Here is a 25774-nt window from a genome sequence, read left to right as displayed (position 1 = left end):
CCGACATAAATGACCAATTTAACTGAACTCATATTGTTTATTCGTGTATTATTCAGTCTATTGTGCCTGATTTTCTCAGCTTTGAAAACAAAAGGGCCCATACTTTGCACTTTAGTTCATCTCTTTTTTATTAAACCAAAATTATTCAGAAGTTTTGCTGTAAATTCTAACAAGGTGCTCATAGGTGCACTGAGACAGTCAGGGAGTGGACGTATGTGCTGCTATGACCTGCAAAACCTCACCCATCCAGGTGAAATACCAAGTTTTTATGGAGTCCTGCTGTTGGAGAGTAAATGCAACCATATAAACAGAAAATCATTTAAAGTATTTTTGAAAAAAAAAAAAAAATGTTTGAAGCAAAACTAAGAGGATGTGATTTTTAGACTCCTCTGGAGTAAAACACAAGGTTGAACTTGGCAATAGCACTTTAAAACACCTGCCAAACAAAAAGCAGTCATACAAAGGTCTAGATGGACAGTGCCGGCAATAAATCCTCATTTACGTGATGGTCACTGAGGTGTGACAAGCTGGCTTCCACAAGAGGGAACTAGATCAAAGACTTGGCAGAGATGGAGACAGCGGGGAGGTGATTCACCTCTGAGCAAAAGTTCTGTGCAAACTTGGGCTTGACCTTCAACTTCTGGCTCTTACTTAACATGAAAGTGGAATCTCAAATATAAATGATGTTTTCAACTTCGGAAATAAATTTGGAACAAATATTAAATCCTTGGTCATTTCAACACTTCATGCCGTGCCTTAAAGTGCAAAGTATGATTATTGAAATGCATCAGGTTGAATCGAGCCTAATGTCAGTAGCAACTGGGCTATGTGCCAATCTTGTGACATACAACACTATTAGGTCCTGCTGGGAGCTGTGATCTCCAACCTTTGAGCAACTTACATATGAGGTGTAAGGGTCATCACCTCCTTACAGGCAACTGGAGTCAACAAGCCACTTCCTTGGTATAAAACGCACCTTCCAGTAGCACGAAATATTATCCCTTCTGTCTTGAAAGAATATGTTTAGACAGCTGTAGGTAGACACTCTTGAGTTAGATAGTGGTGTGTTGTGATTTCAGTTAGGTGAATTGGATGCAGATAAAATTCATGCTTTGTGCACATAAATGGTGCAATATTTAATTTCTTTAAGTGATTATGTGGATTAATGACTATAGGGGGGTTGTCCAACATAATCAAAGCCCAGCGTAATGTGAGTTGACCTCTTTATGGCACATTTGGTTGCAGCAGGGAGTGCTATTGATTGTAATCATCATGCAGCAGGCAGACAAGGCAATTTTACACTCACCTGTCATAACCACACTGCAGGTGCACAAAGAGGCAGAGGTACACAGAGGTTGATAAGAGGGCTTGTGTTCACCCTCATCACAAATGTGCACGTTTTAAATGTGCATAATTTTGATCAATACAACAATGTCCACTGTGACCAATCAGCCTACTGGGGCGCCTAATTCTGCATGATTAATTGATTGCCACTAGATCTCAATGTGCAATTCCTTTTTTAAAAAATGAGTCACTTGGTTTGAATCATGACTGAGTGTGATAATTGGTTTTTGGTAAAAGGACAGAGTGGAAGTGATCGCTGCCATAAGCTGCCGGGTTCAGCCGGGCTGTTCATGAAGCTTGGAGACTTTGTTGTCATTAGTGTCGGCAGCGCGCAAAGAAGCGCACATGAGGAGGACGCGTGGCGCCCCGTCTTCTCTCCTGCAGAGCAGCAGTGATGCCGGAGCCGCCTATATAAGAGCTTCCAAGATGCCACCGATCGGTCATTCATGCACTTGCTGGCAGCGCTTTTCAAGACATCGCCTGTGCCCGCACCGCGTAACGCGTGCTCCACCACAACTCTCCACACTCACACGTAGATCCACGCTTTCCAACAGCTCAACTCAACATATTTCTCTCCCGTGCTTCAATATGCGAGTCAGACAACGCGGACTGCAACACAAGAACAAGAAGAGTCCCAGGGCGCGCGGGATGCTCCAGAGCGCAGGCAGTAGCAGCAGCGGCATATTTAACGCAGACTAGAGAGAGCGGCTGTTCAGGAGTGACTCCTCTTGAAGTTGTGACTGTCAGAAAAAGACAAAAACCAGGATTTTTTTCTGTCAGTTAGGGCCACCAAGCAAGTAGCCTACACTCTGGGCATGGACAATGGATACTTTAAGTCTACCAGTGAACGCTGTTTCATACACTGTGGCAGCTGAACTCTCCGCCACTGATGATCCGTTCAGTGCGCCCATCAGGGACATCGAGCCGTGGAACTTCACTATCCTGGCCGTGCTGATGTTTGTGGTCACCTCGCTGTCTCTGAGCGAAAACTTCCTCGTTATGTTTGTCACTTTCAAGTACAAACAACTCAGACAACCCCTGAACTATATCATAGTTAATTTGGCCATCGCTGACTTTCTGGTGTCCCTCATCGGTGGAGTAATAAGTTTCCTGACAAACGCCAGAGGTTATTTCTTCCTTGGGAAGTGGGCTTGCGTCTTGGAGGGGTTTGCTGTAACTTTTTTCGGTACGTTTATCTTTTTTTTTCTTTTCTTGTACTGTATTGCAGGGTTGCTTTAGACAACTTCCATAACTGTAGGTGTCAGTGTTGGAGCTTTTTATACATAAATTGCAAAGATGTGTGATGACCATAAAACAGCTCCACATGGCACATTCTCACACTTCCACCAGAAATGACTTCAACATCTGTTCATAAATAAGGACATCTGGGAGGGAGGTGAAAGAAAAGTGACAAATCACTGCCAATACAGCTGTTGCTAAAGCGAAAAAGTCGACTGGAAAACAGGGTGTCGTCAACTTTGCTCTGGTTCTTTGAGCGTTTGTATCTTGAATGTTTTAATCCTTTAATATGTCAGAAGTAATATAGGGAGAAAAACAAATACCTAAAGAACAATAAGTAAAATTCAAAAGGTATAGAGAGCAGCAAAACAACACATGGGAGTGATTTTAAAGTTGTTTAAATGTGTAAATTTATAAACTTCATTGTTTAATCAGCTCTAGAAATTATATTTGCAAATCTATACCAGGTTATACACTGCACCCTTCATTGCTGATTCCCTATTTTTGCAGCTCTGCAAGTGTAATCTGCATTATGGAGCATATGATAAACTGAAAATATTCGATTTGAATCATGGGCAATCATTTACGCAAAGTAAAATCTTATTCTACATTGTCAACCTAAAAGATGAGAAACTTCATTGAGTCAAGGCAACAGCTGAAAAAGTCACTATAGTGTCTGACTCAGTTAAATTTTTTTCAGCCCATGCTGCAGATTTTAGAGTGCCTGCATGAAATGTTTTATATGTGCATAAAAAGTGATTCAGAAGCAAAAGCCCAGCATGAGTCGTTAAGTCAGAATTCAAAACCATGCTCACGAGCCTCATGACACACCGCAGTGCATGACTCGCCATAAGTAGGTTACCGGCACCATGGCCACCAATAACATTTAACGAAGTCAGTGGATTGGTTTTGTGGACGCTTCTGAAGCTCTGTCTAAATCAGAATACAGAGATTCCCAAAGTGAATTCCCAGGCACCTGGCGAGTGGCCTGCAGAACTCTCATCAAGGGAAAAGCAAATACCTGGTTAATTGACGAAAATGACGTTTAGGCCTATTGGGTTTGCTAACAAAGTTTGTGTCATTTTATTCTTGCAACTTGGAGTAAGTAGGGGAGAGAAGTCATAGGACCTCTTTATTACAGGAAAAAGGCCAAATTATTTCCTAGAAAACATTATGTTTAATGGATGCTTAAGAGATTATAATGAATCTCATTCTATAGAAATATTCACTTAAAATAGTTTACCTTGTAGTGCTTTAATGAGGCAGCTCTGCTCCTTATTATGAGTTAAAATATCCCATACACTGCAAAAATAAACGATTTCTTGTCATTTAAAAAGTTGTCTAGGCTACCTTATTTTTTTTAAGTTGACTTAATTTGAGGAGACAACTTGAATCATTACAAATTACCTCAACTCGTCTTCTCAAATTTAGTCAACTTAAAATTTTAAAGCAGTCCAGACTCTTCTTCTTATTTTTTTTAAAGTTAAAACAGTTTGTTTTTACAGTGTATGGATTTTTACTAGACCTACATTACATATTGTGCTGAGCAGTGGCATTGTTGGGACATGGCATGCGAGGCTTCAGCCCTGCATGTTTTATGTATAGCCCCAGATCTAAATGTGTCGGCTATATATGTACATACGATACTGATGATGATACGATACGATACACTTTATTGTCTTTGTAGGGGAAATTTGTCTTGGACTCAGTGCTACGCAGATAATGCCTCCACACTAACAACAAAAACAGCTGTCACACCATGACATTATAAACACAACAGCCTGGACAAAAACAACACCTGATGTGCAACTGCACATAGTCCCAGTTAAACTTAATACAAATTGGGCACACATTGTACACGACACCTATTGCACTCACCCAGTAATAAAAACACCATGAGGATGTATAACAGAAATTCTCAGGCAGCATTGTTTAAAAGTTCTACAGAGGAAGGAACAAAAGAGTTTTAGTATATATATGTTTTAAAAATAAGATTAGGCCTAATAATGATAAAAAAAAAAGCCTCAGAGTGTACTTTGCTTCATTACTCCGCTGTTATGTTAATATATTTTTAATGGCTGCAGTATTCTGATTTTACTCAATACAAATGACTACCAATATTTTTGTTTATATAAAAATGTTTAATTATCTCTGAAAGAATAAAGTTATTAAGGGTAAATGGAATGCCAAAATGCACAAAAAGCATAAAAATAGAGCTTGTTCATCAAAACAACTTCCTGGGAGATGATCTCCCCAGACCCCCTACAGAGTCGTATACTAAGACCCAAATGTCCTGAAATCCTAGAAACGCCCCTGGTGCTGAATTCATATAACCTCTGAAATAGACTTAACATACTGATACTAAACAGAAACAAAATCCTCAAGACAGTGAATTAATCTAAATACAGGTTTATTATATATATTACATGTTTGGTCCAGGTGTATTTGGTATTGTGATGCATCTAATTACTGTACAAAAGAATCCCATTACTCATGATTACGGAGATTATGAGGAAAAAATATTGCAGGGCAAAGATTGCTCCAGCACATGGCCACACAAAACCACATTTTGTTAGCTGGTGTGGTGCTAAAAGATACTGTCTGATGTAATAAATTATCATTGAGGAAGCCAATCGATAGTCCACTGAAGTGACGCTTACATCTTCAAGGGACTTGTGGTGGAAAGCCACTCCAATTTCAGCTTCGACAGCAGTTTCAGTGATTGACAGCTGCGTGACACTGGTATCACCTGTATGTGTGTGTGTGTGTGTGTGTGTGCGCTTGTGTGTAGGGGGCAATGTGTGAGGAAATTAGAAAGTGATTAAGTTGAGCTAGCTCTTCCCAATGAGCAGGGTGAATGATCCATGTAATATTTTGCGCAGGGTGAGAGTATTTTCCATTTCTGCTTATTTCTATCTACATGCACCTGCACTTTTCAGATAAGTACATTCAAACATATAAGGTAAAACAGTGGATGGTTTTCTAGAAAAGCACACCCTTTTATGGTGAGCTTGAGTCCACTTTAAAAAGCTACAAAGCGGCATTGAAGTATTAATTCTATTAGTGAACCATTGCAGAGGCTCTTGTCGAAATGTGTGTGACATAATTGAACACCCCGGTTGCCTATACTAGACTCACTGTAGAAGACAAAGGAGAGAGGTTGAAGACATTCAGAGCACCTGGCTGTGGAGAGATTGGTAATTAACCGGTCGGTGAGAGTGACTTATTACCATAATTAAAGCTGGCTTTTTTTAGCCTATTAGGAGGCAGCCTAATGCACCCACCCAGGATCATTAAACTATTTCTAGCAACAGTACCAGCACTTGAACCTGTACAGCAGTGAGACACTATATCAAAAAAGAGGAAATGTGGGGGACGTCTTATCCTAGTTGGATGAGTTCCAAAAGCCAACTGAGTAACTAATGAAATGTCACACTCTGGTGAAAGAGGGAAGCAATGTACGAAAGATGCGAATTCGCACATCGTTCTCAAATATCATGACATTCCAGAAAACAATTTCTTCAGGTTTATTCCTGTTAAATGAATGCATTGCTTCAATGATTTTCACATGTCCTTGAACAAACTCCAGGACTTTGTGGTGTATATGTTTCTGACCACTGTTGTCTCACTGACCTCCTGTTTTCTTCAGGAATCGTGGCCTTGTGGTCCCTTGCCGTTCTGTCCTTCGAGCGATTCTTCGTGATCTGCCGGCCTCTAGGGAACATCCGACTGCAAGCGAAGCACGCGATCCTCGGTCTACTGTTCGTCTGGACCTTCTCCTTGATCTGGACCTTCCCTCCGGTGCTGGGTTGGAACAGATACACTGTAAGCAAGATCGGAACCACCTGTGAGCCTGACTGGTGAGAAATGAGCATTTTATTTTCTTCAACAAAGAACTTTAAGATATTGGTCTTAAAAGGTCCATTCACCTAAATCACAAAAATGGATTGTCTCACTTAATCTGCCACAGTGGACACCTTCTTTTGTTGCAATTTATATGTGGATTATTGATTGGGCATTGTTTCTGAAATGACATGCTGCTGGGTGATTTTTCAAATGTCATTTTTAATGCTTTGATCAGCACCATTGTATTTGGCTGGAGGCACAAGTTTCAGAACACAACATTTAAAAATCCTGTCACAAATCCTAGGAGTAAGTGAGAAGTAAGAAGTCAGGTTTTTTTTGCGATACAGCTGATGTGACTCCTTATTTTAGCTCACATTGTACTTTGATTCTGATATAATGGTTGTTTTTTTATTAAGTGTAAAGTAGTTTAGTATAAAAGGTGGATTGTGAGTCACAAATACAGTTTACAGTATGTGCTAAAGCAAAGTTCTGACCCCATGCACACATACACATTTGCTTGTAATCTTTGAGAATCAAAAATGCATTCTGATATCATATATATATATATATATATATATATATATATATATATATATATATATATATATATATATATATATATCATGCTTTTTAATCTCAAATAAAATGTTAAAATTGCAACCACTTGGGGGCAGCACAAGACGCTTTAAGGTTCATCATTTTTGTCAATAAACCCTAACCCTAGTGGTTAGGTCTGGGTTTCAGGATAAGATGTTAGATATTAGGTATATAATACAGGACTACACAATCACATGTAGCTGTAGCCTCCTTTATGCTTCATGCACGTCCTCCTGGTCATGGGCTGTCTACATCCAGTGCCAGATTGTCATGTTTCCAGCATGAATGGAAACATGAATTCAAAGTCCTTGCGTATAAATTAACTTAGAACATAACTGCATTGCATGATGTTAGTGATAAATTAAAGAACACCTTTAGGCTATACAATATGTTGCGTTAAATGTCACTGTAAACACTAGTGGAACAAGGTCCATCTCTGGGCTTGTGTGTCCAAACCAACAATAAATAAATATATATTAGTATACAACAACCTTCCCTTGTTGGGCAACTTCTTAAATCAACAGCAGAAAAAAGTATTGCCAATGCATGGCGATGGATGTTGAGAACATTAGCAAGCTTTACTATTGTAGCCACCAGACTAGCCGTCATTATTTCCACGCTACACAGGCGTGTTATGGGAGTGATAATGGAAAGGCATATCCCTTATATGTGAGAGTGACCACGTATGGGGGATTTCTGGGAGGTGCAGTCCACAGTTTTACAGAGTAATTCAGTATGATCACCTCAACTTTAGAAAGTTATGCGGTGCAACAACTTCTCTTGTAGCACCTGCTGCATCATGCCCGAGGGAGCCAGTTCCTACCAACAAGTGCATAGCCATAGTATCATGTGACCTCTAAAAGCAAAAAAAGTGTTCCCATTGCAGTTTTGTGAAATATGGCTTTTACAAATCTCCTGAAATATCACCGCATGCAAGCGTAAAAACTTTTGTGAGAAATGGTAGTTTTTTTGAAATGCATGTTTTTCCATTAGGCTTATTTTACATTCATAATTTCAAGTTATGCAATTTGAGGGTTAATGGAAACCTGCCTAGTGTCTCCTCAAATATTTTTGAGCTGAATGATTTTCTGCAATCAGAGCATAAAAGTGTAAAAGTCAAAAAAAGCAGGAGGCTCCACACAACAAACTAAATACACCAAATTCCCAGGTGATTGCAGCAGTTACTGTTTGAGGATGGACATTTCAGCACATAGCCAGCACAGTATGCACCTGTTAATTGGCCTAGCAGCTGACTCTTTGTTGAGGAGATCAGAGTGAGCAAAGAATATCTTAAGCTCACTAAACAAGGCCTCACAGCCTGTGATGGTCTGACTGTTGCTTTGTAGGTGCCAGAACTGTTTTTGTAAACATGGTCAGGGGTATTAGTTCCTCTGCTGGGGGAATGAGGGTTTAGCTGTGTTCTGATCTCCAACAACTCTCAAGAGAAATGTTGGGCTGTTTAGCTGCTAAATTCACCACGATGTTCACAAGCTAGTCCGCTTACTTTTCTGTCAGGGGCAGAGTTCCTTTAAAAAGCTGCAGGCTCTACAACCACAGAGTTGGGTGGTAATTCTCTGTGGGTTTGTCACTGTCGCTATGCATGGTCATTTGACCTGTTGCTGCTATAAAAATATTGGTTGCAGCAGCTTTACACTAACTCCAAACCTTTGCCATGATACCAGATTTCAAAAAGTACTTAATCTGCAAAATTACCATTTATATACTGATTACTAATCACTTGTTACTTTGTATTTGTGAAAAAAAGAAAACTGTTTTACCCACTTACCTCTGTGGTGAAAGGAAAATCCAAAAAAGGCAAACATCCCTCATGAATTGAAATAACAACAGCACAACTATATCGAAACATCCGTTTACAAACTCTCACAGAACTCGTGTGGTATAATCCAAGTCTCATTTATCTGGTCATATGATCAGTACTTTCCTAACACATGCTTTTTTAGTAAAACATTAATAAAACACTTACATGTACAAACAATTTCACACACAGATGAGCAGCTGCCCTGGACATGACAAGGGTGCGCAACTTGTAGGCGAAGGTCTTTTTTATTGTAGTGTTTTAACAAAAATGGATGTGCTTAGGAAGCGTTAAGCATGTGAGTGGATAAATGAGACTTGGATTATGTTGTATGACTTGTTTGAGAGTTTGTTAACGGAAATTTTCATGTAATTTTGCTGTTGTTAAACTTAGTCCCCATTTACCTAAATTTGTGAAAATTACTTTCAAATTTCTGGATTCTTTGTTCTCTGTGAAGGCATGCGAGAAAACAGACTTTCCTTTGTCACAAACTGTTCATACATTTTCCTAAAAAAGTAATGCATGCAAAGTTGTGCATATCCCATTTATTTTGAAAGGGAGTAAATGAGGAAACAGACCCAACAGGTCTTCAGGGTGTGTCTTCACCATGTTTCTTTTCATAAACCTAACCACAGTGACTTTACCAGCCTAAACCAAACCTCTGTACGTTCATTTTGTTACTGTAAGTTAAAGATGTAATGTGATTTATGGACTGCTGATTCGTAAGATATCATACAAATTGTTGTGGATGCATTTTTGTTTGCATCTTTGTTGGATATTATATGAACTGTTCTATGCGGATACATTGCATGAATTCATGGTATACCATGGTGATTTATTGATATACAAATGGCCATATGACAAGTGAAGTAATCCTTTAACCATACGTCATCCCTGGTGATTCAGTCTAACATTTAGACAATGAGTAATCCTATATTCATTACTTTCTTACCACGCACCTCGAACACAAATAGATTATAGACATTCCATTATCAGCCCTTTGGCTTGGATCTATATTCCTGCTTCAGTTGTATTAGTTCACGCTGTGTGAATATGTCTGCGAAAAAGTCAAGAAAGAGGTCAGCTCTGACCTTAGCCCTGAGGGTGCCATCTGGGTAATGCTATTTTGCTGCGTCGATCAAAGTGGTGCAGATAGGGGGCTGAGTGTTTGCCTCAAACCCTGAAACCATTGCTCAGGTGACACACGGCAGGGATGAAAGGTTTAGACAATGCAATTGAGAGACCACCTTATGGAGATAAACAATGCATAGATGACCTGCTCCACCTCTGGCTGCACCAAGCATGAGTTCTGTCATAAAACATTTGGTTAACAGCTGGAGAACGAGCAGCACAGGAGTTGGGAGGTCCAGAATGCTGCCACATTCACAGCCTGATGCATTTTAAAAGCCTCATTTATGTGCATCTTTTTATCTGTGGATACATGCAGATATTGGGCACTGGTAAGCTTTAGAATGTTAAAAAAACAAATATGCAAGGTTTTGAAGGATTGTGCAGAAGACTTGTCAGTAGTCGGCTGTATCCTTGGTGAGGGGTTTGGATAAAATCTACCGCATCTACTATGCTGCTGACTTTCTTTCAAATCCCTTCCACTGCTCTATTTTATTATTTACTATTCTGTATTTATTACAAAGACATGCACAGATAAAGGTTGCCAGCTCATATCCCTGTACTTGCATGGTAATTCTTTAGCATACAGGTTGTTAAATAAGACAACAATAACATAATCACGTTATCATCATACGGACTTGCTACGAAAACTAATGAATTTTATGATGTTATTTGTTATCATTGGTCACTTTATTTAGTTCAAGCCTAAATTTGGATGTTTTTGATCCATGAACATAGCACATTTTATACTTTTTGCCTTAACTTTCAAATGTAAAAACAAAACTGAGCTCCCAAGTTTAAATGAGGACATTCATTCTGACAGTCAAACAGGCTGTTGGTGAGAAAGGGCATACCAGCTGGTAGTGGCAAGACAGATTCTTTTAACTAATGAGATTTTTCAGGATTGTTTGACAGGATCCACTTGACTAGTTCATACCTCATCAAAAAATGACAGTTTGGTTTGCAACAGCACTCCTGTAGATGATTGAAATGCTGTCCAGCTGATACACTGAAGTGGCTTATCAAGGACTGAATCTCAAGTTAACTTGACCTCCTGACCAAAAGATGAAACTGTTGGGGAAACTGAATGCTTCATTCCATCAGGTGCACCAACAGAGGGATTGATTCAACTCTTCATCTCAGCATTAAATACATTACCATTTAAGGCCAAGAACAAACTGATAAAAGGCTTGGACAAACTTTTTGCATTAAACGTCTGCGGAAAACTGCATACAGATGTAAACAAATTCTGTTCAAAGTACAACTAGGGTCCTTGTCAGCCCCCAGCAGCAAACAGGAGGGCTTGGAGGTGAGCTTACTGCCAACATCGCATGAAACTGAATCTCAATAGTTGCTGCTGAGTTCGGAGTAAATGTCTGTTAAATATCCAGCCTAACTTTGCTGAGGTGAAGTGGTTGGTTTGACCACTGTGTTTTGGATTGAACTGGAGTGTGGAAGAAGAGACTGGAGTATGTGAAGTCAGTGCTACACGTACAGTCTGCACACTCACAAAAAATGGGCTGCATGTGGATGTCCGCATAGGGGTATGTGTGGGCCCTCACGGACAATTTTACCATCACGCGGACCCTCACAGTCAAGCAAAACTATGGAAACTATGAAATGGCCATTATTCTGATGCATTTTCTGACTGAATAAGTCTGCACCTGAGATTTGACTTTTGATTTAATTGAATGAGCCAAGGATGTCAGCCTGACACCTATGAACCAGTGTCTAATTTTTAATTTAAAAGGAAAAAACACACAACACAAAATGACATGAAATACAAGAGGTGTCAGAAGTTGCCTTAGTGAGTTTTAGTGTTACATTTCAAAGCACTATCCATTTAGAGGTGGTTAAATTTCAATGTGCTGTGCTTTTAATGTTTTGACTTTTGTTTAAATTTCCCTCGGCTTTACTGAAAGACAGCTAGCTAGCTGTGTCAGCATGTTGAAATATTGTGCTTAATGCCCACCCTATGGTCTCTAGTGGTTAGCTAGCCAACATTAGCCTTGGCTGCTCTGCCATGCGCACAACCTACGGATGGGAGCTAGCTAGCAGTCCCCAGTGCAAACTGCAAAGTAGTAAAATTAACCTATAGACTGACGTGTAACCAGTCAAAAATATTCGGTGCACCAAAGTCGGCTAACCAGTTAACTTATTAATGGTTAGTCCTAAGCCAACCATTGCCATGAACGGACAAATGCATCTACAGTATGTACATCTACAGGCCAGAGACTTTCAATTGCAGGGGCCAACATCCAAGCAGTTCAGGCTTTTTCTGCATCTAGCAGGGGCCATATCGACTAATCAAATGGCATGAGGTTAACAAAGGCGTAATTAAACTACAGACGGCAGATGTAGCAAATCCAGGTGGAGCCACTTGAGCACAGCCACAGGGTGCATGACTGTCTGTAGGGGGGCAATTAGAAAGAAAATAAGCAAAAAATTGCATTTTCATGGAGAAAGTCTGAATGATTCAGGGGGTCTGGAACTGCACATGGGTCCTAGAACATGTGCACAGATAATTACAGTTTCAGAGCCTCAAGTGAGCTGCTATCACAGGCCTGCGAAGTATCCCTGCCTTTTCAGTTATTTTGTGACATACCCAACAATTCCCTCAAAACTCTGCAGTGTTTTTTGACCACTGTATGGCACTGCTCACTCGTTCGACTGATTTGTTTTGTTCAAAAAGCAATTCATACAAACCTTGCACCTTCATGCATCAAGGAGTTCTATTTTGCATGTGTGTCACATGACAATAAATTCATGAGGAACAAGGTGGGAATTGATCCATCACAAATTTGTGCAGGCCACACTTCCCTGGTTCAGCAAGATGCATGCATGCAAACACATACATATACACACAGCTCTGTCTGCCAGGTAGTTTCTTACACATTAACCTGGAGCTTGTTTCATTTGACAGCGTATTCTCACTGAAATGACATAATTAGACTAAATTAGTGGCCTCGGGGAACCTAATTGTATCACAGAAATCTGTCTCAGCTGTGAAATTTCCCTTTTAACTGAAGCTCAAATGAGGTGCAAAATTGTCATCTTTCTCTCCAGCCAGATAAAAGCCCCTGAATGTCAAAATGACATTTCACAGACAGTCATAGCTGAGATATGACACGATTATTCACCATTTTGCTCTTAAAGGAAGGTGTTCTCAAACAAAAGGTGTGGTGTGTTTTCGGTTTTAAACATCAATCCATTGATGTTTAAAGCCTATATCTGTCATTAACAGTCAATAGGCATACATTCTGGGTGATGCAGGGGGACATGTCCCCCTCAATATTAAGAACACGTACATTTGTCCCCTCCCAAATAAAAACATAAATGCAAGAAGGACCCTAAGAACATGACTCATAGCTTTCCTTTGGAAGGATCACTTGTTCACAAATTATTGACACAGCAATTAGGTAAGTGGCAACCTCAAAAGCAATGAGTGCAACCTACCATAAAAGGGAAGAGGCAATGTTGGTGTTTCACTCTGTACATTAATCTGAGATTATGATCAGTGGCCTTAATTATGATCAGTGGCCTTAATTATGATCAGTGGCCTTAATTATGAACATCCAAAGGCACATCTGTGTAGTAAGGATGCTGTTTCATCAGCAGCTTTGTATGTCACACATGTCAATTGAAAGAATCAATATGGAAAAGAAGAAGTTATCACTGACCTGAATTTAAAAAATAATTGTGATCAAAATTTAACAGGAATAAGTTATTTATGTACATCAAAAAGTCTTTTATTTTTAACTCAAATTCATGAAAAACGAAAACAACAAAGACGCTCGCAAAAGTGTTGCGTTTATATTTCTGCTCAGTGTCGATTTATTTTGTTTTATTCATTTATTTTTTAATATTATGACTTTATTATCATAATACTACTTTTTTTTCTCAAAATACTACCACTTTATTTTAGGATACTATGTGGAATATGTTTTGAATGCAAAAAGATTTAAATATTAGTGGAAATATTGCTGAAGCACATAAGGGGTTTATATATTAAATGAATTCATGTACCTATATTTATTTATTTATATTATTAAGATTCTTAGGTTGTTAAACTGTATGTTTTAGCTAATTTTAGTTTACGTATATTTTATCTCAGATTTTTTTTTTCTTTTATCTTATTCTCAACTTCTTAACCTTTTAGTCGTAACTACTTTATTGTTTATTTATTCTCTTTTTAGTGTTTTACTTCAGCTCTGGTGTTTCATGGTTTTGGCCTGGACTCCCCTGTCTGTCTTGGGTGGGGTGATCTCTGTGGCGATGTCTCTGTGAACTTTGATCAGCTCCTGGTCCAAACGGCCCTCCATGATAGTCCTCTGTTCTCAGCCATGTTTCTTATCCAAAACCATTCTGTTCTGTGCCTTTTTAATGTCATCTTTCTGTATATGTTCTGGGAGGGTGGGAGTGGGAGGGCCTGGGAAGGGGGGGTTGGTTTATTTGTTTAGATGTTGTTTTATAAATAAAGTTTGACTTGATATGATTTGAAATATTATGTATTCTAGCGGTTAGATTTACATGTATGGCTTTGAAACAGTTTGAGGCTCATAAACATTTTTTTCTCCTAACAGGTATTCAACCAACGTGATCGATCACAGCTACATCATCACTTTCTTCAGCACCTGTTTCATCCTGCCTCTGGGAGTTATATTTTTCTGCTATGGGAAGCTCCTGCGCAAACTTAGGAAGGTCAGTATAAGCTCTAACACATTGCACATGGAAATCATGAATTTATGAAATTTACTGTATAAAGTACCTCTTATGCTTTCAGTTGTATTTACTTGTACAATGTATTTCACTAAATGTCAAATTATTTCCTGGCCTGTTGTCCATTGTGATTATTTACTAATAATTACTAATTGTGCTAAGGTTATGAGTTAAAGGCATGCACGTGCACACAGGTACTTCACTTTGAGTTTAAAAAATGTTCCAACAATTTTTGAGAGACAGAAAGTTTAATTCAGCAGCAGAGACCAGAGGAAAAACTGGAAGGAGTCAGGCTCCAGTAGTGTGCTAAGGGGAGGGTTATTATCATAAAGATTCACATCCAATATACAATAGTTTTCTGAAAATACAACCTGATTTGGGGATTTTATTACAGGAAATATCAGGTATGGGCTAGTCATAGCTGTTGCCATGGCATTTGATGTCAAGTTCCCTAAAATCTGCTACAGTGTTCATTAAGTCATATGTTTCTTGCATGCTTCCTCATTCTTTTGACTATGGTAGTAAACATGTCGTAATGTGGAAATCGTGGGTCTGAAATGTAGTTGCACTTTACATATATGCTTTACATATATGCTATGTATAGTGCATGAGGACAAAATAGCACTCTAAGGACACAGATTGGAGTCATTAAGTGGGACATAAAGATTATTTCATGGAAGCTGAACTAAATGCTGGATAACTAACAGGGCAAATTGAGAAACTCTCACTTAATAAGGGTCTAGCTGCACATTTTTGGTGACTTTGTAAGTGCATTCACATTACATTAAGTGAAGGTGGAGGCATAATTAAGCTGTGTCTATGGAGGTGTGCAGGGACATTTTAATACCAAATTAAAGTTTCCCTGTGGAGATCTCATTTTGTTTTAGTAAATTAAGACTTCATTGAAAACATAAATGTTTTTGGAAGAATCCCTAACATTAAATGAGAGTGGCTGGTGGCCTGCCTAAAAACAGAAACTCATTAGGCTAAAAGAAGAAGCTGTTAGTGTTTAATGGCAGTCGAAGAGCTGTTGTTAAAAGATTCACAATTATGTGAGACACAAATGAAATATTTCTTTCATGATGAAAATATTTCAATTTAAAGGTATAAAGGGAATTTTCTGTTTGTTAACAGCATTGGCAGCAAAAGTAAAAGTGAAAGCCAATCCTGGACAGGGCTTTTGTCTCACTATATTTGCATTTTTTTGGTGGTGTGCTCATTATTTTTGTAGCTTCCTCTGGGATACATGCTGCTTACAGTCTGGCACCTGGTCGCTACCTTTTTATAAAGTCCAGTCTTCAGTTTAAAGCAAATCTGTGAATCCTATTATGAGATTCCTTATGAATGGCTGCTCGTTGCCTTTGTTGGTTGTATTGGTTAGGTTTACGCAAGAGGAGTGAGATTGGTAGAAATGTCAGGGTAAGCCAGTCAGAGGAATACTAAGGCAGAGTAAGGCGGGCCATTCCTGTACCATCCTAACACTTGACAAATTCACATCCCAAACACAGTAAAATAAGAAGAAAATTAGAAAAAACGGGCAGAGGGGAGAGTCTCTGCAAAAAAATACACTGATGCACACTTCTAGTCAGGCTGCTCTCATGCACTGTTGGATGCATCTACAGTAAGTAATGCACCACAATTAGTATAACTATGTAATAATGAGCCAGTAATTTGTGTATAACCCATGTAATCGACAAAGCAGTGATCACATGACCTACCCACTGATGGGAGTAAAGAAAGAAGTTGTCCATTGAAGTGGGTAGTTTGGGGTTGTGGATAGTTCATAAAACATAACTTTCCCCCAACAGACCACTGTTGGTAGAAAAGTATGATACCAAGTTAGGTATATTAAGGTACGTTGTCACTATGTTTCTTTTACCAAACCTTATAGTAACTTCATTTGCCTGAGCCTAAACTCTGTAAGTTTACTTGCCAAAAACTAACCAATGTAACTTTATGTTAAGTGTATAAGATTCAAGGGATGCTAATTTTTTGGATACCATACGAACTGTAAATGTTATTCTAGTGGGTCATATGTGATGCTTGAGAAAGATTACTTTTGTTTGACTCGATACATTGTTTTTTGTGGAAAATCCTGCCTGGAATGCCTATAACTTGGATATATTTGCAATTGGAGGGTTAAAATAAAAAAAGTAAGTATCAGCTTTAAAAGAAAAAAAAACATTTTGGTTCATATCCTAATAGATGTGCTGTACAGCTAGTATTGGTTCTCTGTGTCCTTCAGGTATCTCATGGTCGTCTGACCAGCGCCAGGAAGCCAGAGCGTCAGGTGACCCGCATGGTGGTGGTGATGATTGTGGCATTCATGGTGTGCTGGACGCCCTATGCAGCCTTCTCTATACTGGTCACAGCTCATCCAACCATCGAACTCGACCCCAGGCTGGTCTCCATCCCTGCCTTCTTTTCCAAAACAGCTGCTGTCTACAACCCAATAATCTACGTCTTCATGAACAAACAGGTAACTGAGCGTTTTTATGTTTAAGTAGAACTTGATTCAGGCCATTTGGCTTCTGTTTGCTTGGTATAATCCAATATTTTTTTTGTTTGTTTTTGCAGTGCCCAGTGCCAGACTAGTTAAAGCAAAAGAAAGGTGGCTAAATTCTTTCCGTTCCCAGAGTTGAGTCATGTCACTGTATGCAGCAGAAGAAAGCTGCTGCAGAAAAGTGATCCGTTTTTTTTCTGTTGTTGTTGGGTGTTAGCCTGTTGCTCAATAATGCATGGTGTATGAATAAATGAAACATGAATTCCAGAGAGAACAATTGTCCATGCGTGGCTCTATTAAAAAATACATTCGCCACCTATGGTGAGCTGTGCAATTTTTCATGGCATTTACATGAGGCTGTCTAGCTCTTTTTCTCGGTGGAAGTGAGACACGTGCTTTGGGTAATCATTATCGACTGTACAAATATCAACTATATGGCAGCGGCTGATTGAAAATAGTGATTATATGCAGGTCCTCAACACATGACTCTCCATATGTTTAGATTCTTCCTTCATTCATTCATTGTCCGTAACCGCTTGTCCTCGTAAGGGTCGCAGGGGGCTGGAGCTTATTCCAGCTGTCACTGGGCGAGAGGCGGAGTACACCCTGGACAGGTCGCCAGACTATCGCAGGGCTTAGATTCTTCCTTCTTCTATTTATTAGTTGACTGCAATGTGGATGACTGAGTGATTTAAAATGTTCCACCAAAGATCTGAATAACTGGATTTAACAACTTATCAGTTGGCAAATGTGGCAGCCTTAAAGTGTTTCAATCCAGAGCATGCCCATTTAGGCCAAAGCTATTTTTGATCAATTAAAAAAAAAATTCTGTCATTTTATATGTCTTCATAATGGTATCATTTAAGGGTATTCATAGTACATGAATTGTTTAGTATTACACCTGTGTCACCTGTATACATTCACCCTTTGTTTGAAAAGGCTCCGGTAAGCCCCTGTCTTTTTAAGAAACCCTACCGAAAAAGCCTAGTCTGCACTGATTGGTCACCTTGTCTGTAACTCTGTGTCTCTGCAATTATTGAAAAAGCCAGGGGGAAAACTAATGGAGAATAGCAACACTTCTGGGAAAAGCTAGACGAAGTGGCCGGAGAGAGGGAAGTCTGGGCTTCCCTGCTTAGGCTGCTGCCCCCGCGAACCGACCCCGGATAAGCAGTAGACAATGGATGGATGGATGGGTGGATGGATGTAGTCTCTCTATAGCTGAATGATGTTGGCATTCAGATAGAGATCTACACTTAATATGGCTACACTGTATGTGTCTCCCCTTTTCTACTACTTTGACTGTGAAGCTTCATGGAAACACGCTGTTATGTGAATTCTGTGGATTTGAAATGCAGTTGCAATTTAGGTACAGTATGAGAGAACATGCACCATTTTATTTTAAATGTGCGTGCATTTGGATTATGGCCCCTATTTGCCCCCCATAATGTTTCTTTGCAGATCAATTTTCTTGCATGTTGACAAAAAAAAAATTCTCAAATCTATAGATTAGATTTTGTTGTGGTTGCACAAGCAAATGTCATTTCCACCAACCTGCACACAAGCTGATGGCTTGCTGTATCTGTAAAGGATATAAAACAGTTGGTTTGGGTTTTTTTCAGTGGCGACTAAGATGTTTGTAAAGAAGGAAATTGTGCTGCCCACATTTTATGATTTTCACAACTTCATCAAGCAAAATTTGCATGATGTGATTAAATTCAAAGGTTTTCCCGCCTGTTCAGCAGTTTGAAATAAGCCAGTATTATGTAATACTATGGCAACAGTGTGAATGATGTTGGCATCATAATGCACAGTGTCAGAAAACAAATGCATCTTACCCCTCAGCTGAAATACACCTAATAGTGTCCTAAAGCCAAACACTGATGCAGCCCTGAATGCTCTGAGTTATTTTGTAGATCTGGTAAACAGAAACATGCTGTGTCCAATTTCCTGATGTCACATCAGTTTGGAGTCACCCTTGTACAAAGGTGTCCTGAGAAGCTCTGTTTAACCTTCATAAAAAAAACTGTCATCTGAAGTTCTTTAATGACGTTTTCATGTTAACATGTATTCCACCCCATTTTCACATGACAATTTTTTCTTTATAGTCCAGCTATTAGAGTGAACATAAAAACTGTCAAAGCCAGTTATGACAAACACGGCCAAATCTGCCGACAGAAAAAATGAAATGGATCTATTTTCAGATAGGATGCTTTACGACTAGATCAGACCTCCCTTTCCACGGAGGTGCATGAAGTCTGCATGTCCATCTGATTACCCCACTTATTAGCTGCACTTGCTCGTACCATGATTTAAATAGTGTCTCCACTGAGACATCAACTAGATGTAATTAAGGATGGCTTACAGCCTCAGCCAACCTGCTAGTGCTTAGAGAAGTCAGCTGATCTCTGTTACCTCTAGTCTCTCTCTATTTCTCTCTCTCTCTCTCTCACAGTCACATAGCAAGGCAAAGTGAATCAAAGTCCCAGGGGATGTCCACGATGCATGATTACCTTCACTTAAGTCTAATTTCCACTGCATGATACCGCCACCATTTGACTCACTTGGAGCTTTTATTTTTTGGTTTACTATTAGCTAAAGCTGTGGATAATACCCAAGCAGCAACCTGAAAAAAGCTAAAGCTGAAAAATGAAGACAGTGCAGGTTTGCCAAACACTGCAGTTCACGAAATAAGCTCTTGAGGCTGGCTCCAAAACAGAGTAGATCCTCACAGACCCCAATGTTAAAATGCTCTTTTTTTACAGCAAAAATAAACATGTTTACAGCCTGGTACAAACAAAGGGGTTTTGGTCTCGATGGCTTATGTCAAATTCAGGGGAGGTTACATCTTATACAAATTATCTGTACAGAATTCTTTGAAGCTGTCTGGGGGGCATCATGACAATCTATGAGTCATGCCACCTTTTGCCTCTCTACAGCTCCAACCGCTACGTCCATTATTTTATACAGTCTATGATACTTTCTTTCGTACCACCTCAGTTTGTGGTTCCAAACCGGCTGAGCCAATACTAGAAGATGGAAGTAAAACACAGTGGACCACTGACTGAGCAGAGAGAATGGTCACTAGCATGACTTGAGACATCTTGCACAAACCAGCCATTTATGAAAAAAGCTATATTAATGTCAATAGCAACTGCATTTTTTTTATTCATTAGACCCAGATTTTTAAAAAATGGAATCCCACAAAACTACACCAAGTATTACGTTGAAGATGAAGTCACAGCAGGTGCACTGAAATATTTACAGTTCCATGATATCCTTAAGTGCCATTTCACAAAAGAACCATTCAAACGCCCAAGTAGCATATCACATCAAACAAGTCACCTTTCTAAAGATAAAAGCATTACGACCTAAATGCTTGTGTCCTTGGATGGTCATTAAAAGGTATGCTAATACACCAGTCTACATAAAGCAAAGTGACAGAATCACCTGCAAAGCTCAGCCAAACAAATGCTTTCTGTAGATGCACTGACAACACCTTTACATGCCGTAAGACCTGAGTGGCAGTCAACTTGCACACAATGATCCTGAAAAGCTGAAATACCACTAAGAAAACAAAGACTATGAACACATAAAGGACATCAGGACAGGAAATGAGTCATATGACATGACAAACACTCATCAGTCTGTGAAATGAGACACTGGCCAGAAAGTTTTCTAGTATTTATGATGCTTAAGCAGTATAGCATCAGGTGGATTTCTGGTCAAAAAAGATTCTCCAGCTGCAAGAATTAATATTTTTATATCAATATAAATTGATACCGTTGTGAATGGTCACAAAAGTTAAGGTTTTAATGCTTTTGTCTAAGCATTCACTTTCAGGGTGCAAGTGATTCACAAAAACTGTAATATTACTGTAAAATGACTGTAATAGTGTGATACATTTGACTTTATTGAGAGGGCTGACCCCTACTTGTGTACAATAACTATGCGGTGCTCAAAAAAAAACTTACACAATGCAAAATGTGTGGGTTGAAAAATTACAGATAAAGATGCAATAATTTCCAACAAACTTGTTTCAACAAATGCATGCACATTTTTAAAAAGCAGTCATGATTTCTGTAGATTTCAATCATCACATTGTTGTTAAAACTGCATTACATTTGGTGACGAGCACATTGACTGAAGCTCAAAGTAAAGCACTTGTGGCGCTGGTCAGACTCAGTCTTGTGCCAAATGGAGTGTTTTAAGAACGTTTGAAATGTACAATGCAAACCATTTTCCTGGTTCCTGCCAACTGATTTGTCTAACAGCGATTTTGTATTCTGGGGGAAATTTCAGAGTAATGGCATCTATTTTTGGGATAACTGGCTTTCAGTTTAATGGGACACTTGTCAGACTAACAGGGCTTTGGAGGTTTGGGCTGTTGGAACAATGGGCAGTATTCGACTGGTGATTATATCCGTGTCGCTAATGATTATTTATCAAAAATCTCATTGTGTAAGCAATGAGAGCCCCAATAGTCAACCCTACAATATCATTGCAATATTGATAGGGGTATTTGGTCAAAAATATTTTGATATTTTGTTGCACCATTACATATGTAATATACCTGACACAAAGTTGCATTGACTTTTAAGCATTAATTTCCGCACCGGCATCCCTTTTGTAACATCAAACTTAAATCATTATTTTTTCCATGTTTTTCCTTTGACAGTCTAAAAACAGTATAAAAACGTATCAAGATACATATAAAGAAAATAAATAAAACATGACAGTGATTTCGACAATAACAATTCCTACCACGCAGGATGCTTACAATTATCACGATATTGCAATTATATAATTAATTGTACAGAACTGTAAGCCATAATCAGAATTGGTGTCACTACCTGCAGATGGAAGTACCTGCTGTAGATGTAGTGTTTCAGGCTATTCATGTTGCAATTACGATGACATTTAATGACCTTATTCCCTTTGTAGAAGCATTTGAAAGCTATAATTTTTAAATTTGGAGGGAAGACTCAGTACTAGGTGTGAGAGGTTTAACAGCACATTTAAGGTCCCAGAGTGAACAGAGCCATAGACTGCAACATTGCAGCCTTTTGCTGTTTCATGACATCAGAGAGCAACAGAGGTGTTATTGCCACTCTTTGAAAGCATTACTGGTGTGAGGGGAGCAGTTAGGAGGCTTGAATTGTTAAATTAGATGGATCATTAAGGGTCAGGAATTGTGATTCCTCCCGAGGGCTTTACTGAGTGGGAGTTTCAACTCTGAAAATAGATCAGTTAGTGTTTAGATTTAAACTAATGTGGAAACAAATGATTAAAGGCTATTAGTGAGGACTGGTTGAGAATGACTGTTGTTTTGAGAACAACTATCGACAGTCATTGTTATTTCCATTGTGTGCTTGTGGCTGAGAGGGCAGTGCTGACACTGTTGCACATTGTGCAATATAGTGACTGATGCTCTTTGATCATTAGCAGTTGAAATGAGTTTGACCACTAAAAATATATATTCTGGAATGATTGATTGTATTGCTCAATGCAGAGACAAGTATCAGACACTGGGGCAAATGATTCAGTATCTGCAGTTCTATCTTTATTCTGGGGTCTGCATGTATTTAGGAAGGCATGTCCTGATTGGGCAGCTATGTTTATGCTTTTCTCAGTGTGTGATTACATGCTTGTAATTAGAGTATTACCCAAAGAGTCCAGTGCTAATAGAACAAGGGTTACAACGTCATAACTTTTGATACTGCGACACCACCTAATGATGGTTCATAATCATTGCGCAAGCTTCTGCTTGCTGTCTTTGTTGTACTTTGGATGGTTTTTAACACACACATACAGAGCTGTTACCAGAACTCATCCAAAATCACATTGCTGTAATATTTGTTGTTCAACTCAATTTCCATTGTCTGATATGCTCATTGTTTTACTTCCCTTTAAGATTTGGCTGGTGCTCTATTACATCATGTTGTCTTGCCCTTTTCTGCAGTAGCACCTGCTTGGAGAATCAGCGCCACCTACTGTTTATCGCAAAGAACATGCATTGCATTTTCTTGTGCTAAATTTTATGAAAATCTGGTTTAAATTTGCGCTACACAATCAAACACAACTCCCTTGCTGCTCAAAGGCTAGCGGCAGCTACTGGCAACTTTTAAGGTGGAATGCTGTCTTGCATCAAATCTAATACACCTTTAATATTCATATTACAAATTTGACAATTTAATTAGTTTTTACTGACTCTCTTCAACTGCACATTTCAGTTAAGACTGGCACTTGTAGGCCAATGTAGGCACAATGTAGGCCTATACGAATTTCAACTGGGTCATGCAATTTGCAGTGGAGTGTTGTTTGTAGTGAGCCCAGGCAGCACTATGACCTGACTAGTAACAGCTGTGACCAGAGGCATTATTTTATATCGGTCCCATTCTCAATTTCTTCAAATTTGGCACAAAAGTTCACTTGGGCTAAACAAACAGCTGATAAGATTTTGGTTGTCAGAGGTCAAGGTTACTGTGACCTTGTGTTTGTCTCAAGAACGCCTTAGGGAATTTTCTCAAATTTAGCATAAAAGTCACTGATTAGATGATGATTAGATTTTGGTGTTTGAAGACCTCAAACACCAAAATCTTTTTTGTGCCACTCAAACTCAAAAAACACCAACTCAAAATTCATGAGCTAGTTTTGGCAAAATAAATGTCTAATATAATAGAATTATAAGTGATGAAACTTTATATCCAAAGGTCAAAGGACAACATCACTGTGACATCATAAAGTTATGCCAAAGTCTCTAAAACTCTGTAATTACAGATCATTTTAAAAAATATGTTTTTTCATTTCTTTGTTTTCTGTCCAGTTCAGGAAGTGCCTAATCCAGCTCTTTACCGGCACGGGGAGCATCCCAGACAACAATCTGAACCAGACCTCAGAGCGACATGGAATTACTGCAGAGAGTCATACGGGAGAAATGTCAGCCATTGCAGCCCGCATCCCTGTAGGAGGCAACGGGTCGCCCAGGTCTGATGATTCTCCCACTGACTGTGGCTCGTTGGCCCAGCTGCCCATCCCAGAGAACAAAGTGTGTCCCATGTAACAGTAAACTTATCCCAAAAGGTGTTCTCTTAATGTCCTTTGACCCTCAGAGTCCATAATAACCTTCTGTAATCTAGATAGAGTGTGTTTCAAAAAACTGTTTGAATAAGGACAAAACTTTAAATGGGGAATTGGAGGGTGCAGTGTCAAGCACATTTGAGGGGTGTTCATAGTCAGTTAGTGTAGCACTTTTAAAAAGAAAAATATTTCACTTGCAATTTTTGAGAGACACAAAACATCAAAAACTAGAAAGAGTTTTGTGCTCCAGCATGTTTTGATGGCTTATTCAACATTTTATTAAATTAAAAAAAAAGCACAACAGAGGGGGCAAGAAAGAACTGTGCAGACAGAAATGCTCAGAGCTTTACCCACTACATATCTTGTAAATGTTTGATTGCCTGCCTGGTCATTGGGGACTACCTAGGATGTTCTTTTGACCATCATCATACCTGCTAGTGTGTCACATTAGAGGGCACTTGATTCGACTTGATAGCGTATGCCTTCATATCCCAATGAAAAAAGAGACTGCTAAAAACACAAACTTTTACATCAGTTAGCTGAGGGCTAGCCAGTGCTTTTCACATACCACAATGCATCCAGCCTTTCATCTCATCCTCACTCTTTCCTTTGAAGCCCTGTGATGGCGCCTGTAGAGAAACCGTTGTTTTTCTATGCTGTTTCAGTACTTTGCTTTATCAGTGCATCTTCATTCATCTTTGCTTGTCAAGAGAGCAGACTTCTGAATTTGGATACTTTCACTTGGGCTTATTGTTTGGGTCAAAGCTTTCATCTTTAGTGGAGATGGTCAATAGGACTAGGAGATGCCATTCCCCTGTTGTAGGCGGGGGGGGGACATATTTATGAAGTGCCAGCAGGGGATCAACAAACACACAAACATGCACACAACTACGAGAAGCATATACACATACACCACACAGATTGCAGTTCACTGCCTGTATTATGATAAGGTCTCTAGGCACTGTGATGATACAATGCACCAATAAATAACCTAGCACAACAGTGGCTTAGCCAAGCAGCCATGTACAAAAGCAATGAGTATTGCCATCACAAGCACAGGTCAACAGCAATATTAAAGCTAAATACTGTCACACAGTTGAACACTTAAGTATTAGCTACAGCAGATGTAGCAGTGAGTGTTGAAATGTCTTCTACTTGACTTTGTGATGCATGTTTGTTCACTATTACTGGGTATTTGTCAAAACACTGATGTATTCTCTATGCTGCACAGTGATTCACCATGTTTAAAAAAGTAACAGTGTCTGTTTGCAATGTACTGAGTGTGTGTTCCAATCATGTTCGGCCAGTCTGGTAGGAGTAAAATTAAGCATCTTTAAGAATCAATACATCTGTACCAAATAATGTGATGCCTTGATGTAATTTGCAGAACGACATGGACTATGGTGAAGACAAGTCAGCTTTTATTACAAGCCTGAATAAGATTTTTTTTTAAATGAAAACCAAACATTTTAGACCTCTATGGAACTTAAACCTGCATTAATCAA

At 39.1% G+C, this 25774-nt stretch overlaps 1 protein-coding gene across 1 annotated transcript; it reads left to right on the top strand.

Moving 5' to 3' along the window:
* Positions 1 to 1532: 1532 nt before the first annotated feature.
* On the top strand, positions 1533 to 25538 carry valopa (vertebrate ancient long opsin a). The gene is made up of 5 exons (XM_042501917.2): positions 1533 to 2530; positions 6233 to 6443; positions 14554 to 14671; positions 16935 to 17168; positions 24016 to 25538. The coding sequence occupies exons 1-5, from the start codon at positions 2167 to 2169 to the stop codon at positions 24250 to 24252; spliced, it is 1164 nt and encodes a 387-aa protein (XP_042357851.1). The 5' UTR covers positions 1533 to 2166; the 3' UTR covers positions 24253 to 25538.
* The last annotated feature ends 236 nt before the right edge of the window (positions 25539 to 25774 follow it).

The sequence above is a fragment of the Plectropomus leopardus genome, chromosome 13, assembly GCF_026936395.1.
Source record: "Plectropomus leopardus strain MGB_pleo_1.0 chromosome 13, ASM2693639v1, whole genome shotgun sequence".
NCBI lineage: Eukaryota > Metazoa > Chordata > Actinopteri > Perciformes > Serranidae > Plectropomus > Plectropomus leopardus.
Note: the sequence above shows the minus strand (reverse complement) of the source record. Positions and strands in the feature narration are given on the sequence as shown.

Coding starts and splice junctions, on each gene's coding strand:
- valopa (XM_042501917.2), top strand. CDS start 2,167: ATGGATACTTTAAGTCTACCAGTGAACGCTGTTTCATACACTGTGGCA. Junction 2,531..6,232: donor GTTTGCTGTAACTTTTTTCG/GTACGTTTATCT, acceptor TGTTTTCTTCAG/GAATCGTGGCCTTGTGGTCC. Junction 17,169..24,015: donor ACGTCTTCATGAACAAACAG/GTAACTGAGCGT, acceptor TTTTCTGTCCAG/TTCAGGAAGTGCCTAATCCA.